The sequence below is a fragment of the Aedes albopictus genome, chromosome 2 (genome assembly GCF_035046485.1).
Source record: "Aedes albopictus strain Foshan chromosome 2, AalbF5, whole genome shotgun sequence".
Taxonomy (NCBI): Eukaryota; Metazoa; Arthropoda; class Insecta; order Diptera; family Culicidae; genus Aedes; species Aedes albopictus.
In genome coordinates, this window is record NC_085137.1 from 360144060 (window position 1) to 360162427 (window position 18368).

An 18368-nucleotide genomic window follows, 5' to 3' on the forward strand; every position below is an offset into this window, starting at 1 on the left:
TTGAAAACAGCAAATTGCTTGAAAATGATATTCAAACTGTTGAAAAAAGTACAACTATACAATAAAGCATACTGTCGATAAAAACTTGTTGAACAATAAACGAACAATTCCATAGATATTTCAAACGTTGTCTCAAATTTATAGTTTAACTGATTTGTAACAATTTACTTTATTGTCATTATCGCTAAAAATGGATTATATGTCTACAATATGATTTGTTGTTTTGCGAAAATTTTGTTCGAGAAAAAGGCCGATTTTTTATTGTAACCTAACTTAACAGCCTATTCGCCATATTGTGATTTGGCCCATTACAAATTGTCAAATGGTACACTACAATATACGAACACTATTTTATGATGTGATGCCGGATAACATGTGAAATTGTACAGGCACAGTTTTAAGTGGTTTTGGACAATAAGCGAGATAGTACGCTTGCAGTTTACAACTATGCGGGAGCTCGAACGGGCTCGTTTACGAAATTTCAGCCTGCCTTTCAATCTGCTACTTGTGGAAGCGAACTTTGTCGTACGAATTATCGTGCATTTGAGAAACGATCGTTTACACATTTGTTCAATGCGTTTAGTGTTCTTTATTAAATTTACAAGACGCACAAGCATGCAAATACATTTCGTCCATTTAAAACAACGCTGAACTCAATTATATGTGAATATCACGCCTGCACTAACAGAAAAAAAAAACACTGTTTTCAGCTTAATGCAACCGCCCATTCAAATCAGCACAACGTCCTGCACCAAATTTTTAGCTTAACGCCAGTTATATGTGGATGACAGCCATTTCAGGGGATTGATCTCTGTCTACAAGAGGTTTGAGTTCAAACAAAAGCCCTCACGTTGAGCTGTTGGGCTCAAAGGGGACCTCTACAGGACCGCCCTTAACGGGGTGCTTAGAACTACCAGTAAGATACAATTCACTAGAATAAAAAAAAACACAATTATTGACAAGCAACCTTGTCTACTGATTCAATACATTCGCCCCAATAAAACATACCATTTTAATGTTTGATAGGATTCCAAGCCTTTAGATAAATTTTAGATTACCGTTTGAATATGAGTAAAGCATACTCGTGAGTGAGTATCTGCACGTCAATACTCACGAGTGAGTGTGAGTTGTACAGCGCTTACTCAAATGTGAGTAATACTCACGGTGAGTTTAAGGTGTACTGCTCATACTCACTCGTGAGTTTGACAAGTTGTGTGAGTACTCGCTCATTTCGCAACACTGGTAATGGCAAGGGAACGCTGATTTCATTCATATAGGCTTTGGAAATATAATGTATTTAAATGTCGAAATCGTGCATCGCCACCGCCGGGCCGCCACCAAACCGGACCGCGCACAATCAAGTCGCGACGCGACCCAACTCGCGACGTTTTTGAATTATGTCAAAAGTAGTGCGCATCCTTGTCGTTGTTCTTAGCAACACAGCGCACTAGATGCGAAACAGTTGCGACACTTGTGGACCAAAAAAATGGCAATTTTTGATTGAATGACTGTCTTGATTCCAACCGGATAGACAATAAATTGATCTCAGTCACATTTAATTCAATAGGGCAACAACAGACCCATTTGATTTGGCTGGGAAACGAGTTGTAACGCCAAACATGTTACAATGCGTTTCCTAGCAAAATCAAATGGGTCTGTGGGCACACTAAACAAAGCCAGCAAGTGCCCTATTTCATTTTCAGATAAGAACTTTCATAGATGAACAAGGTCTATAGGAGTTTGTTGGTAACATTTATTGTGAATGTAAACGTCAACAAAGCATCCTCAATACGGCTTGATGCTGAGTTACTGTGTTGTACACATGGACGGAAGCTTCTATGCAAGCCCTATACCAATGAATCTGGCGAACTTAATCCACAAGTATATGCTGTGCGCAGGGTTCGTAATTTTCGTTTCAGCGATACGAAATATGGCTATTCTCACGGCGGCGGGAGTGCTTATTTTCACTATTTTGCTTGAGGAACACTTTTCCCCTCCAGCACTTCTTTCTAGAGTAGCGATTCATGATAACTGAAAATCGCTTCAACCTGCAGATAGGGTATTGTAGTGAATAAGGTTTGATTCTGAGTAATTGATTGGAAAATATTGAGCGTGCTTTTAGGCAGTACTAGAATGGCTGCCCGGCATTGATGATTTTGATGATTAGATGGCAATGTATGCGTACGCTTGTTTTGCTACGGATAGCCGCACAATGAATGAAAGGGAATATCACTATAGAAGACAGAAAAAAAGAGATGGGTTGACTGACTGCCAAGCTCATGATGGCCAGAGTTTCCGTGCATGGTTTGAATGGACTCAGAGAGTGAATGGGAGATGTGAGATAGAATGTCGGTGAATGAATGTGAGAATGAAATGGCGATAGGTTTTGAGTCAGGATTGAACGAAAACAAGTTTGATTGTTTTCTCATTCTGTTGGTGATTTTTGCGATGGACGGACGCGTGTAAGAAATTCTCTTATTTTTAATTCGGGCAAACTGAAAAACGAAAACGGGCGCGTGTGAGAAAATTGTTAGAATTCGGACGGAAAAAGTAAAGTTTACTACATGGCGCGGCTCGGTAGGGATTTCATTGAATTTTCAAATTGAAGTGAACAGTGATGATTTTAAGGATAATTTTATAATGGGGTATGGAAGAGGGATAGAAATGGTGCTTGACGATATTGGTTTTGGAGCAGAACAAGAATAGAACTCGAAAATATGCAGGACGACTGGGTTCCTAGCACTGGAGCAGAACGACTGGGTATCTGCTCCAGCATGAGAATAAAGAAAATGGTATTCGTATTTATGCAGGACGACTGGGTTCCTTGCACTGAGAGCAGAACGAGGGTATCTGCTCCAGCATGAGAAAAAAAGTTTGTGACGATTATGAATTAAAATGCAGAACGTGTGGGTATCTGCAATGATGAATTTGTTGAACAAAATAAAAGGCAGGACGCGTGGGTACCTCGCCATATCTGCAGAACGTGTGGGTATCTGCAGGACGATTTATGAAGAGATAAATTTGCACAACAAAAATGAAAATCTTTCGTGAAACTAAATGTTTTTTATGGTTTGGTTATGGAAATCATTGACGCATTAGACACAGATAATTGAACGCTGGCCACATTCAATTTTCTGTGTGATAAGTTGTTACATATGAATTTTTGATATTTTTTTCTTTATAAAAAAGAGGAGGAACCCAAGTAGCACCTGTAACATCGTCGCTCAAAAGTTAATAAAAAAAATGTTGCATTAAGATTTCATAGCAGCTACGTTGAAACAAACTGGGTTACATATGCGAGAAAAAAGTTACATATTTGACACGCATTGACATTTTATCATTCTGAGGTACATAAACGTTGCACAGCGGTTGCTGCAACTTGATTGTCAAACAGTAACTAAAATGTAGCAAAGGTAGTTACTATTCACTTACGAAGTTATCTCTCAGTAACATTCATATGTTTTTTTGTTTTCACGTCATCACTAAGCAACTTCAATGTAGCATGCTTGTCTCAAATCCTTACAGTGATATAATGTTTTGAAATCTGTCAAAATATGGATGTGGAAATGGACCCATCAAACGTTATCAGTGAAAGCGACAAAAAAATATGGAAAAAAATAAAGAGGAATGGCAATTTTTCCAAAACAAAGAAAGTGCTAATACGTCGTACCAAGACACCAGAAGAAAATCATCAACATATCCCAGAAGAAAGCTCAACAAACCCTGCACAACCAGGAATGATCGCTGATGAAAAGATGATTGTGGATCAGATGCAATCGTCGATTCTATTTAGTGGCGAGCAGTATCCTCAAAACGATGATAAGAATGAAACTGATTCCGAAACCGAAACGAATGATGTTAACCCAAAGGCAGACATGGAAGATTTTCGAGAAGATTTGAAAAACTGGGCGTTAAAATTTCAAATCAAACACACAGCTATAAATTCGTTGCTAAGTTTGCTGAAAAGTCATATCCCAGATAACATTCTTCCCAAGGATGCCAGAACATTAGTCGGCACTCCCCGTAACACCGGTATTTTGTCGGACCCGAACATTGGAGGAGAATACTGGCACTACGGCTTACGAAAGATTCTTATGGATACGTTATCTACATATGCGGAACTACCAAACAAAATATCGCTGAACATTAATATCGATGGTTTGCCTACGTTTAAAAGCTCGACAACATCATTTTGGCCAATACTGGTAAACGTTCACGAGCTTAAAAACACCATGTCTCCTCTAGTAGTTGGTGTGTTTTGTGGAACAAGTAATTGGACAATAAATAATATGTATAATGCCATCACTAACTCATATCCTTTTTTCAGCAAAACCTAAAGATGTAAATGGTTTTCTAAGACCTCTTGTTACTGAATTGAACGACATATTTGACCGCGGACTTCTCATCAATCAACAGCTGTTAACCGTACAGCTGCGTTGCTTTATCTGTGATACGCCGGCTCGCTCCATGCTTCGAGGCTAGTTTGGATAGATGCTATTGAGAACAACATGTTTTAACGAATTCTCTCTTTCAGGCGTGATTGGTCACAACGGCTACAATTCGTGCTTAAAATGTGTTACTGAAGGGGAATATTCATATGCATTCAAAACAATGATATTTCCCGAAATCAACGCTGCACTGCGAAATGATGCAGATTTTCGCTCTCGAGTATACGAAGGCCACTACAAGTTCGACAGCATTCTTGAAGAAATACGGGATCTAGATATGATCAAAGATTTCCCGATAGGCGATTCACTGCACTTAATTGACTTAGGTATTATGAAACGATTACTAAATGGATGGAAAACTGGCACCCTGAATAATTTCAATGCTAAATGGTCAGCTAAACAAACAGAAGGTATTTCTAGTTACCTCAAAACTTGCAAATTGCCTAGAGAGTTTAATCGACCAGTCAGGAGCTTAGATCACCTTGCTCGTTGGAAGGGCACCGAGTTCAGAACCTTTCTGTTATACCTGAGTATAATTGTGCTGAAGAAATCTTTCGAGTCCAGCGAAATAGTTGATCACTTCTTGAATTTTTTCTGTGCCATTCAAATTTGCATTAGACGTGATCAGGATCAGAGTAATTACAAAGTGGCACGCTGTTTAATAACGGACTTTCTAAATGGGGTAAAAATATTGTACGGTGAGCAATTGTTCTGCAGTAACGTCCATAGCTTATCGCATTTAGTTGACGATGTCGAAAGGTTTGGACCTCTCGACACATTCGATGCTTACCCATTTGAGTCGAAGCTATACATTCTAAAACGCTTAATTCGTACTGGAAATCTACCTCTGGCACAAGTTGCGAAAAGAATATGTGAAATGCAACAGAATGTATCAAAAACTCCTGAACGAAACCAACGGCCTCTCCTAAAGCGAAAATTACCAGCGAATAATGTCTTAGATCAACTTGCATCGCAAATGGAGAAAGATTCAGATGTCTATTCCTTCATAGATTTTGGTGATTTTTGTGTAGACACTCAGAGAGCTGTGGACAAGTGGATTTTGACTCGAAGTATGCAAGTAATCTCTATTGACCAAATTGTGCAAAATAGTACATCAGGTAATATCTATTTTATTGGGCAGCCATTGAATGACCTATGCGACTTTTTTGAAGAACCAGTCCTTTCATCATCCTTGCAAATTTTCGGATCGCATCTTAGTCATGCATCTAACATCGTGGTTAAATCAAACGATATTTACTGCAAAATGGTCAAAATAGATTGCCAGGATCCGAAATTGCCCAAATCAGTCCTTTTTCCATTAATTCATACAATTAGACAGACATGAGAATATCTATGGGGATAGTAGTTCGACGATGCTAAATATTAGTAATATTTGTTACGGAATCAATCTTTATTGCTCATATTGTAAACATTAATAAACTTCGATCGTTTTTATACATCTATCATACGATTTATTATTTCTGTTACAACGAAAATCCTGCGTAGTGAGTGCGTGAACTGCAGGCTTTTACTCATCACTCCCGAAAGACGCGTCATCACTAGTTCCAGATTCATTTTCAGAACTGTTCTCGCTGCTTTGACTTTGATTTAGAGGCAATAATTGCTGTGCTTCTTGAAATGTCTTGGAGGGCGCATCACATGGCTCGTCGTGATTTGCATGGTTTGCACTTTCCACGGGAGCAGTATCTTCCTTCACTTGACGCTTCTGTCGCTTCCTCGACGACGATGCACGTCGCTCACCATTGCCGCTTTCGTATCGCTTGAGCTCTAATACTTTGTACCTTAAAAGGTTTTTAAACAGGTTGTCATTCTGTTCGCGTGTGGTGGAGTAATCTGCGGCATGAAGAACTTGGTGTATGGTTTTGATGAAATTCGGGAATGTTTCCTGAAAATTCATGTTCGCCCCTGAATCAGCAGTCGACCCTTTCTTTGTCCTTTTGTTTCCTTTCCAAGAATACGGGATCAAAACATTCGGCGCCAATAGTTTTCGCATAATTGTTCGGAACAGTGGTCCACTGTCTCGCTTCCCATTCAGACTGTAAATTGAATGTAAATACCGGAAAAACTTCTCCGAAAACGCGCGTTCAGCTAAACCACGTTCAAATGCTTTGAAAGATTCATCGGAATCAATTTTAGGAATATTTTCAAATTCAGAAAAGTCTTCCTCTTGGCGGTTCGCGATGGGCGTTGCATCATTCATGTTCTTCATAGTATGATCTAGTATACACTGAATAGTTTTTTTTCGCTGACAAACTGACATACCTATGTCACTCTTTTCACTATCCGTTGTTCAGCTTTTATACGGGTTATTCTAATACCATATACTGTTTGCGCCCATTTGGGCATGGAGACCTATTTTGGACACTTCCTAATATAGTTTATTCGATTAACGTGGTTTTTTGGACACGGTGAGATACGTACAGTATCTAGCTATGTACACAAATTCAAGTTAATTAGTGTGAAATTGATTGAGTTATAGCGGAATGTGCCCAAAATAGCTCCCCCTGCCTTGGCTATTAGGCCCAAACAAAAGATATTCAAAGTGAAGTTATTATAACGGTATCCGGTACCTACGGTGATCGGACCGGTCCAACCGACCGGTTTGTCGACAAATAATGTTTGTCTGAGTTGAACAAGATCAAAATTTCTAAAATCTATGGCGGAGATGAACCAGCCTCGGGCTGAAAATCTCCCTAATAAAGCTAATAATAATAATAATAAAATCTATGGAAAATTAGTGGACCGCATCATTTTAATTTTGTAGTTTCGTGCCGGCATTCTACGGGTGTATTTTTTGCTGGCCACACTACGGGCAATAACTGTGGAAGTGCTCATAGAACACTAAGCTGAGAAGCAGGCTTTGTCCCAGTCAGGACATGACGCCAAGGAAAAGAGAGGGTGATTCTTGTATTTTTTATTTTTTAAACATGTTTGTTTCCTTCTAATATCCATTTTTTCAGACGGCAGTGTAAGCCCGAAAAAATGGCGATAAATGGCGAAAATTAAATTATCACTGAACTTTACACACAGTAAAATTATGCCAAAATAACCGCCAAGCAATTAAGTTTCAATATAATAAGATAAAAATTGGTTTGAACTTTATTTGGAGCACATTTTTAAAAAACATGTAATTGTAAATGGATGCACATGAAAAAAATCATTGGTTCATTATTTGCAATTTTTCCTAGAATGCTCATAATTCTTGAAGCGCGTGAATTATTTATAAGTACAACACCGTATTTCACCATAAATTTGGAGCCGCATGTTAAATTTGCTCTTAAAACGATAAATCGACATAATTTTGCCAAAGAAATAAGTGATGTAATATTTTTAATGAGTCCATGTGGAAAAGTTCGTGTGCGGCATTCTAAATTTATTTCTGTAACAAACTGTCTGTGGAAATATATTACATATGTTGCAGAAATTGGTTAGATTGAAACATAAACTTTACCCGTTCTATGTTGCTGAAGAGCACCTTTCAAAAATTTTATCTGTGTGACCGTTTGACTTAAATGCGACAAATCAAGTTTCATATCGATTACAAAAATACATCTTCTGTAACAATAAAGAAGTTACATTTAGGCTCCACCTCCTGCGCTGTTTGGGTTACAGAGGTGTAGAAATTTACGTTACAGAGGCCTTCAATGTAATTTACGATATGTTTCATAGCAGTGACAGTCACATAAATGCGATAAAGTGTGCTGCTTGGGAAAGGTGTGCTGTGATGAACGCAGAATAAAAAAAAAACGGATTATTATCAATGATTGCGAAAATTAATAAGTTAGGAACTGCATCTGAATTGTATTTGGATTAAATTTGAAATGAAGTTGGATGTTGAATTGTAGTTGAATTGATTTTGAATTTTGAAATGAAGTTGTGTTGGATTGGGTTTTTGGTATTGTAACTGAATTGGATTTGGATTGGATTTTATTTGGATGCGAATTGGATTGAATTGAATTTGGATTGGACTTCCAATATTTGGAATAGAATTATGGATTTATAGGATTTGGATTGGACTTGGACGAGATTAGATTGGATTTGCATTAGATTTGGATTGGATTTGAATTGGATCTTGATTGGATTGGATTTGGATTTGGAAAGAATTTGGATTGGATTAGGATTGAACGATGATGGGGTTAGATATGGATTGGATTTAATTTGGATTTGGAATGGATGTGGATTGGATTTAATTTGGATTGGATTTGGAATGGATTTGGATTGGATTTGGACTACATAAGATTGGATTTGTGTCAGATTTGGATTGGATTTGAATTGGATCTTGATTGGATTGGATTTGAATTGGATTTGGTTTGGGTTTGGATTTTGAATTGATTTGGAATGAATTTGGATTAGATTTGGATCTGGGTTAGTTTTGAATTGGATTTAGATTGGATTTGGATTGGATAATGATTGGATTGAATTTGGACTGGATTGGGTTTAGGTTGTATTGGGATTGTATTTATTTTGGATCGGATTTAATTTGGATCGGATTTAATTTGGATTGGCTTTGAAATGGATTTGAAATGCACTTAGATTGGATTTGAATTGGATTTGGATTAGATTAGATTGGATTTGCATTAGATTTGGATTGGAATTGGATTGGATTCAAGTTGGATTGGATTTGAAATAGTTTGGATTGGATTCAGAATGGATTTGAATTGGATTTGGATCTGGGTTAGTTTTGGAGTGGATTTGAATTGGATTTAATTGGTTTTGGATTCTGTAATGATTGGATTAGGTTCGGATTAGATTTTGATTGGATTTAATTTGGATTGAATATAATGTGGATTGGATTTGGATTGGATTTGAATTGGATTTGATTTTGATTTGGATTGGATTTGGATTGGATTCGGATTGGATTTGATTTGGATTGGATTTGGATTGAATTTGGATTGGATGTGGGTTTGATTTGGATTGGATTTGATTTGGATTGGATTTGGAGCTGAAAGTCTCTTAAATAAAGACAAATCGATCAATCAATTGGATTTGGATTGGATTTGAATTGGATTCGGATTGGGTTTTTATTGCATTTGGATTGGATTTCGATTGGATTTAATTTGGATTGGATTTATTTTGGATTTGGAATGGATTTGGATTGGATTTGAAATAAATTTGGATTGGATTCGGATTGGATTTGGATTAGATGAGATTGGATATGGATTGTATTTGAGTTGGATCTTGATTGAATTGGATTTGGAATGAAACTGGATTATATATGCATAGGATTGGATTGGTTTTGAATTCTATAATGATTGGATTAGGTTCGGATGAGGTTTTGATGGGATTTAATTTGGATTGAATATAATGTGGATTGGATTTGGATTGGATTTGGATTAGATTTGGATTGGATTTGGATTGGATTTGGATTGGATTTGGATTGGATTTGGATTGGATTTGGATTGGATTTGGATTGGATTTGGATTGGATTTGGATTGGATTTAGATTTGGATTTGGTTTTAGATTGGATTTGGATTGGATTTGGATTGGATTTGGATTGAATTTAGATTGGGATTGGATTTGGATTGGATTGGATTGGATTTGGATTGGATTTGGATTGGATTTGGATTGGATTTGGATTGGATTTGGATTGGATTTGGATTGGATTTGGATTGGATTTGGATTGGATTTGGATTGGATTTGGATTGGATTTGGATTGGATTTGGATTGGATTTGGATTGGATTTGGATTGGATTTGGATTGGATTTGGATTGGATTTGGATTGGATTTGGATTGGATTTGGATTGGATTTGGATAGGATTTGGATTGGATTTGGATTGGATTTGGATTGGATTTGGATTGGATTTGGATTGGATTTGGATTGGATTTGGATTGGATTTGGATTGGATTTGGATCGGATTTGGATTGGATTTGGATTGGATTTGGATTGGATTTGGATTGGATTTGGATTGGATTTGGATTGGATTTGGATTGGATTTGGATTGGATTTGGATTGGATTTGGATTGGATTTGGATTGGATTTGGATTAGATTTGGATTGGATTTGGATTGGATTTGGATTGGATTTGGATTGGATTTGGATTGGATTTGCATTGGATTTGGATTGGATTTGGATTTGGATTGGTTTTGGATTGGATTTGGATTGGATTCGGATTGGATTTGGATTGGATTTGGAATGGATTTGGATTGGATTTGGATTGGATTTGGATTGGATTTGGATTGGATTTGGATTGGATTTGGATTGGATTTGGAATGGATTTGGATTGGATTTGGATTGGATTTGGATTGGATTTGGATTGGATTTGGATTGGATTTGGATTGGATTTGGATTGGATTTGGATTGGATTTGGATTGGATTTGGATTGGATTTGGATTGGATTTGGATTGGATTTGGATTGGATTTGGATTGGATTTGGATTGGATTTGGATTGGATTTGGATTGGATTTGGATTGGATTTGGATTGGATTTGGATTGGATTTGGATTGGATTTGGATTGGATTTGGATTGGATTTGGATTGGATTTCAATTTGATTTGGATTGGATTTGGATTGGATTTGGATTGGATTTGGATTGGATTTGGATTGGATTTGGATTGGATTTAGATTGGATTTGGATTTAATTTGGATTGGATTTGGATTGGATTTGGATTGGATTTGGGTTTGGATTTGGATTAGATAATGATTGGATTAGATTTCGATTGGATTTAATTTGGATTGGGTTTATTTTTGATTTGGAATGGATTTGGATTGGATTTGAAATAAATTTGGATTGGATTCGGATTGGGTTTGGATTAGATGAGATTGGATATGCATTAGATTTGGATTGTATTTGATTTGGATCTTGATTGAATTGGATTTGGAATGAAACTGGATTATATATGACTTGGATTGGATTGGATTTGAATTGGATTATATTGTATTTGAATTTGATTGGGTTGATAGTTTTAGATTTAATTTGGATTGGATTTGGAATGGATTGGTTTTGGTTTGGGTTGAATTGGATTTAGATTGGATTTGGATTGGATTTGGAATGGAATTGAAATGGATTTGGATTGGATTAGATTGGATTTGATTAGGATTGGATTTGCATTGGATTTGGATTGGATTCGGAATGGAATTGAAATGGTTTTGGGTTGGATTAGATTAGATTTGATTGGAATGGGATTTGCATTGGATTTGGATCGGCTTTGGGTAAGATTTGGATTGGATTTGGAATGGAATTAGATTGAGTTGAATTTGTATTGGATTAGATTGGATTTAAACTGGATTTGGATTGGATTTTTATTAGATTGGCATAGAATAGATTAGTTGGATTTTACTGGTGAATTTGTTTTCATGTAGGATTCTTTTGAGATCAAAATAAAATTAGATTATATTTGGATTGATTTTTGATTTGGATGAAAAGTGGGATTGTATTTGGATTTGATTAAATTTGGATGTTGTGGAACTGCTTTTCAAATATTTGCATACAGATTTGTAATGGATTTAGTCTGGATTGAGCTAGTGCTAGTATATGCTTTAAAATAAAATGGGTTGGATTTGTTATAGATTTGAATGAAGTTTGGTTTCAAAATCAACAGTATTTTATTTCTTCGACAAGAACAGTAAAAGAAGGATCCTTTAAATTGCGATCGAGCATACGGAAAACCTTGAAAACTAAAATAGATGAAATAAATTGTTTTATTCGGGTATATTTTGAATAATAATAAAAAAATAATAATAATAAAAACATATTACTTTCATCGAGTGAGAGTAGAGAAGGGAAAGGATGTAGTGAATAAGGTTTGATTCTGAGTAATTGATTGGAAAATATTGAGCGTGCTTTTAGGCAGTACTAGAATGGCTGCCCGGCATTGATGATTTTGATGATTAGATGGCAATGTATGCGTACGCTTGTTTTGCTACGGATAGCCGCACAATGAATGAAAGGGAATATCACTATAGAAGACAGAAAAAAAGAGATGGGTTGACTGACTGCCAAGCTCATGATGGCCAGAGTTTCCGTGCATGGTTTGAATGGACTCAGAGAGTGAATGGGAGATGTGAGATAGAATGTCGGTGAATGAATGTGAGAATGAAATGGCGATAGGTTTTGAGTCAGGATTGAACGAAAACAAGTTTGATTGTTTTCTCTTTCTGTTGGTGATTTTTGCGATGGACGGACGCGTGTAAGAAATTCTCTTATTTTTAATTCGGGCAAACTGAAAAACGAAAACGGGCGCGTGTGAGAAAATTGTTAGAATTCGGACGGAAAAAGTAAAGTTTACTACAGGTATGTGTGCCATCAGTAATCTCATGCTCCCTTTTTCATCCTATTCGAAAACAAGCGATTACGGCACCGATTGACTCCGTTCTTTTTGTTTTCATGGGTGCTCACTTCTAACAAAAAATACAAAAATGAGAAACAAAACAAACAGCGCTTCAATCCTTTGTTTTTCGTGGGATGAAAATGGGAGCCACATGCTTAATAAGGGAACCAATACCCTAATTTCTTTTCGTTCTGTTAAATTTTCTCTCACCCAATTTTCACGAAAATCTTTTCAAAGAAGATTAACAAAAATTGTGCCCGCGACGGGATTCGAACCTGGAACACTACTAAAAACATACGCGACACGCGCACTCTATCCACACCACCACGCCAACCACACAGAGAGTGTAGAAAATATAATGCATAAAACCAATTATCGTCGGTGTCATATGAGTCAAGGAAAGACAACATAATCGGCCGACAAAGGGCAAACGCAATTCTCGCACCTTTGGGAGTGAGTGAAAAAATGTTTTCGCTCTGCTCTTTGTGCGGGAGATTTCTCAAGTCAGATTTTCGCTGAAAATTGGCGTGAGGGAGAATTCTATTTTCGTGAGAATGAGCGAAAATTCCGACCGCTGGCTGTGCGAGAAGCTTCTATGCCACGAAGTCATAGCTCTTTTCTCGGCTCCTATGTAACCACTAACTGAATAACATTTTGAGAAGGCGCTTTTTCAGCCTTTTCGCAGATGTTTGATAATAGTTATACGATATCCCCAAATTAATCGATTAAATATAATTAGGTTATGGATACCGTGACGCAATACATGTGGAACTGGAATTATCACTTTTAAAATTGAATAATTAAAGTACTTGCCGCTACTTGGAATCGAACTTCCGATCGCCGTATCCACTGGTCCCGATGATGTCCTCGCTGCCACACTGCTATATATAAATGGCATACACTGAAAAAACAAGAAAACCCAAATTTGAGTATTTTTAAACTCACTTTTGAGTTCTTTTTCGCATCCTCTTTCATTCGCTCTCTTGGTTGTTGTCAAAGAGTGAATAGCAAAACAACCCAACTTTGAGAGTTCGATGCGGGAAGCCAAAATTGAGTAAGTGACATAGAACCGAAAGTTGAGTAAATTTAACTGACGGTTAGTAAACAAAACTTCGACTTTAGGTACTTTGGCCGAATACGCCTAAATGCAAACTACCTACCTCAACATCAACTCCATCAACTCAAAATTGGCTTCCCGCACGCAACCTCGAAGTTGGGTGGATTGAACTCAGTTTTGGGTACTTTTATTTCTCCGTGTAGAAAATAGCCCATTTTGTTTTACTCCACACAAGGCTTCATAATTGTGACACAAGAAACCTTACCCAACTTCATCTTGCTGCAAAAGCTTGTGAAACGTGAAACTCAATAATGTTTACATTGATCAAGCTGTGTGGTTGCGCCAACAGATTCTTCTTCACAGCTTCTAGCTGAAAAAGTGTTCTTTAAACGGCTACGAAGCGCTGCTGTTTTGTGTTTTGGCAATATTACAAAACGTTCTGTATAAAAGCAGCTGTTGTAGCGGCTGGGACTCTTACTCGATTTGCACATCTTCCGGCATTGAATTAAAGTGCAATAAGAGCAACACATACAATTTCACAGCACAGAGATGGATAGCTGTAAAGAATTTGTGTAGTAGCTATGTATCCCGCTCAAAGTTTGTTTTGACAATAATGTTTACATCCGACAAGCCGTGTTGGTAAACCAACAGTTTCTTTATTACAGCTTCTAGCTGTAATGAAATCGCATAACGGCCTTTAAAGCGCTGCTGGTTTGGGGATTTGTCAGTACATATGACGAATTGTACTGTATTGTAGCAGCTATTTTGTTAGTGGAGACTCCTATTCGATTTGTTCATGTTTTCACATCTTCCGGGAAATCTCCCAGAGTTGGAATAGAGTGGAGTAAAGGCAACCTCAGTGACAAGCAATGGGTTTCTGAAAACCGAGTTTGGTAGCTGTATGGTTTTGCAGTCGTGTATTAGATTATGATTTATATTTGATTAACTTCCCTTTTATTCAGCGTTGACTGCTTTTATTCGATGGTTACACAACAAAAAGCAAATGACTGAAGCTTATAGCGCTGAAAATGTTAGTTGGGAAGCCTCGTTGGATAAATGTACGACTCGTGCTGAAAAAATCAACTTTTTGCAACTCGTTACATAAATAACTATAGTGCATTAGTTTTCAGTTCCTAAACATTCAAAATATCTTATAAATCTGTAGCTGTCCTGCCCACATTTTTGGGACAACTGAGGGCAGATAAAGGAAGATTAGTTGGATTTTGGTCACCTAAGAAAGATGGCAAGACCGTCTGGCACGTCCTCTCAGGCCTAGGGAGCGTCCATAAATAACGTATCGCAAAAATTGCTCATTTTCAACCCCCCCCCCCCCTTCCCCCCAATGTCACACTTTTTGAGACCTCTGAAATTTTTGTATGGGTTGCCACACTTGATTGAGCTGTTATGCAGCTACTTTTGTTAGTAGGGATTGGCTGTTTTTCATTCAAAATGCTCATGTTCAGGGGGTCGAATCTCAGCTTCTAATGCACCGATTGATCCCAAATTTTGTCTGGACATGCGTAATAACTTTAAATTTGATCTGTTAAAAAAAAATATTTCTGAGCAAAACTTTTTAAAATATCGTAAAACTCCCATTTCAAAAAAAATGCTAAATTGGGGTTTTTTTTATTATTTTGTAAACGGATTACTTGAAGTAAATGGTTTGTTTAGAAAAGTTGTGTGCTTCGTTGGACTAAACAACTTTGCAAAAGCATATATTTACTTACCTAAAATTTGAAATTTCAGTATAATTTCAAAATCAAAATTTCTCAACTTTTCTTGAAATGGAAATTTTGCGACAAAACAAAATGCCGTTCTTCACTAATCGGTAATAAATCAATAACTTTTTCCAAAAGCATCCAATCGTTTTGCGGTCTTCGAAGGAAAATTTCACAAATGATTTTTCTACATGAAACATTGATCGATTTGAATTAAGACAAAGGGCGACCTCTGGAATTTTTTGATTGAAAGTGTAACTTTTCCCATAGTAAATCCTATGAAAACTTTGAACCGCTTGCGCTAAATTATAGTTCCACCGATTGCGCTGAAATTTTGTACAGTTCATATGGGACCTAAATGGGATCTAAAAAGTCGACTGAAGCGAGGATTATTTTTTCCATACAAGGCACCTAACGGATCCGGTCGTGTTCAGTTCTGTCAGCAAGCATGTCGTTTTTGACGCATTCACCACAAATCCGGCTCGTCGTATTACACCTTCCAGAGCGGTTTTGAAGAGTAGACATGAGAGTCCGTCACCTTGTCGTGGTTCCATGAGAGATTCGAATGAACTGGATAATTCACCTGAAATACTTACGACGTCCATCGTTACTTTAAGTAGTCTGGTCAGCTTCGCAAGAAAATCATCCGTGATTTTTTATAGTTCTGTGCGATCGATATACTTGTAAATAACATAGTTTTCAAAATGTTCATCATTACTCTGTTACTTGCGGAAGAAGTTAATTTGAAACCCATTTTGTGGCAAAATCACAGATTAGAGAATATGCAAGATATGTGCTACATGTTCTATTCTCTTCTCACAACTCGTCTCTTCTCACAATTCGGGGTCTCTAATAAAAGCAGTGGTCCTCTGTGAATCTGGGGTGAAGCAGGTTAAATGTGGAGGACTCACGCACGAGTACTTTAAATATTCGAGAAACCGCAAGAATGGAGTAATAATGCCGGATAACAACCCTGCAAAGAATGCGCTTCCAATGATCCGGATGGTACAGGACGACTAGTCTAGTAAACTCTTTAAGAAGAGGGGATGTCATCAAGAAAACAAAAAAAAAAAACAATTCACATTTGCAGATAGTATTTTCTATTAATGAAAAAGTAATTTTCAATTAGCAGAGTCACGTCATAGAGAAAAAAAAAGAACTCAAAATTTGTTAAAATTGTTTCCATTAGGATTTTTGTTCTTGTTCCATAAGATCATACATACTGGTCATAGCAGTTGGAATAGCACAGATGTTTCTTTAAGATATATTTTATTTATGATTCGCTGCGACTCTCACACGATTATGTAACAAATGCGGGAGGGCGTCCGAAATGATGTGTTACTCTCAAGATTTTCGTTTTTATGTTTTTTTTTGCAATGACTTCTTATCAACAGAGTATTTGAGCTAACCCTTATATGCCTATCATTCAGTGTATGTTCTGATATAGCAGTTTTATTACAAATATAAATTAGTAGCGTTCTTAAACATTTCCCACATTTTGTCCAACATGATGCGCAAACAACTTCTAATAATTACGGCACTCACTCTGTAGAAAACGACAAATATTCGAACAAAACAATATCGTAGCGGGTTTGAGTCATCAAAACTGTTTCTATTGGTTGCTGATTTGTGAATAAGCTCCGTTAATCAAATCACTTGATCGTGTAAGACTGGTGGTATAATTAGCAAGGCATCTTGTATTTCAACATGGACCACTGCTTTACGGGTTATTAAGAGATTTCCGTTCTCAAAGATGGTGTAAATCATTCAATGAACGCAGAGCATAGTTGAGAAACAACACAAATCCAGATTAAATCGAAGATAACCGAAGACGAAATGCATAACAATACACACTAGGGTAAAACAGTCAATTTTCACCCATCCCAGAAATGCTTTCAATATTACAAACGGCACGTTCTGCCACTAGATACAACATGCCGAAAGGAAATCTTTTGTGCAAATAATGCTGATGGATCTTTTTTTTTTCTAATTTTGCGTAAATATATACGTGTAGATGCAATACTCGTTTGGTTGATTATAGAATACCAATTTTGTTGAAGAATTATTCATTGTATAACTACTTCATACTTTTTACACTTCTCTCTTTATGTTTCGCTTGCGAAAAAAAAACTGCTCTGATTAGTCACATCGATAATAGTTATTTATAATAATGAATTATTTTAAATACAAAAGAAACAAAACCTCACCACTACCGCAATCTTCTTCTCTCATAAGGTGTAACTTAGCTTTCGCTTACTTGTTTTTTTTCTTATTAGTGTCTTGTTTGATCGTACACTTGTGCGCAATCATCTCCACGATCAGTGACTGAACCATCTTAGAACCGCTTAGCTACTAGTTGACCCTCGTACTTGATGCCCATCTATCCGGGAGTTCGCTAGGAGGAAAGCGTTGGCAATCGGAAAGTGTAACATTAGGAAAACGATCGAAAGATGATGCCAGTGCCCGGTGACAGTTGTGATCGTGACCGGTGAAACGCGAAGGTGCCCGTCAAAACCGTTGTTGGTGCGTTAGCGACGAAAGTTTTCTTTAATATTCTTCCTCCTCTGGCGGGACATCATCCGGAGGGGCAAAGCCATCCTGTTGAGAGAGAAAAATAAACGTGATTTTGTGCAAGTGATGGTCTATATTGAGAACTAATGTATGATAGCTACGTAGAGGGATTACCTACGAAAAGTAAATCTAATTTTGTATGAAAATTGTATGAAGCATAAATTTGGAACAGAACGTTACACAACAACACAATAATATCGACCAAAATAGGTCTGTAGGTAAAAGGTAGGATATTTTTGAAACTCCTGATCGATCTATCGTAGCACTCAACAAGTATTTAAAAATGA

At 37.1% G+C, this 18368-nt stretch overlaps 1 protein-coding gene across 10 annotated transcripts in view; it reads right to left on the minus strand.

Moving 5' to 3' along the window:
* Positions 1 to 16587: 16587 nt before the first annotated feature.
* The window catches only part of LOC109403775 (microtubule-associated protein RP/EB family member 1), a 60663-nt gene continuing 58882 nt past the window's right edge, over positions 16588 to 18368 (minus strand). For all 10 annotated transcript variants that reach the window (XM_062852857.1, XM_062852853.1, XM_062852858.1 and 7 more), the window contains one exon: positions 16588 to 18108. In XM_062852857.1, the coding sequence (XP_062708841.1) occupies positions 18058 to 18108 (51 nt within the window). In that variant the 3' untranslated portion in view covers positions 16588 to 18057. The remainder of the gene's footprint in view (positions 18109 to 18368) is intronic.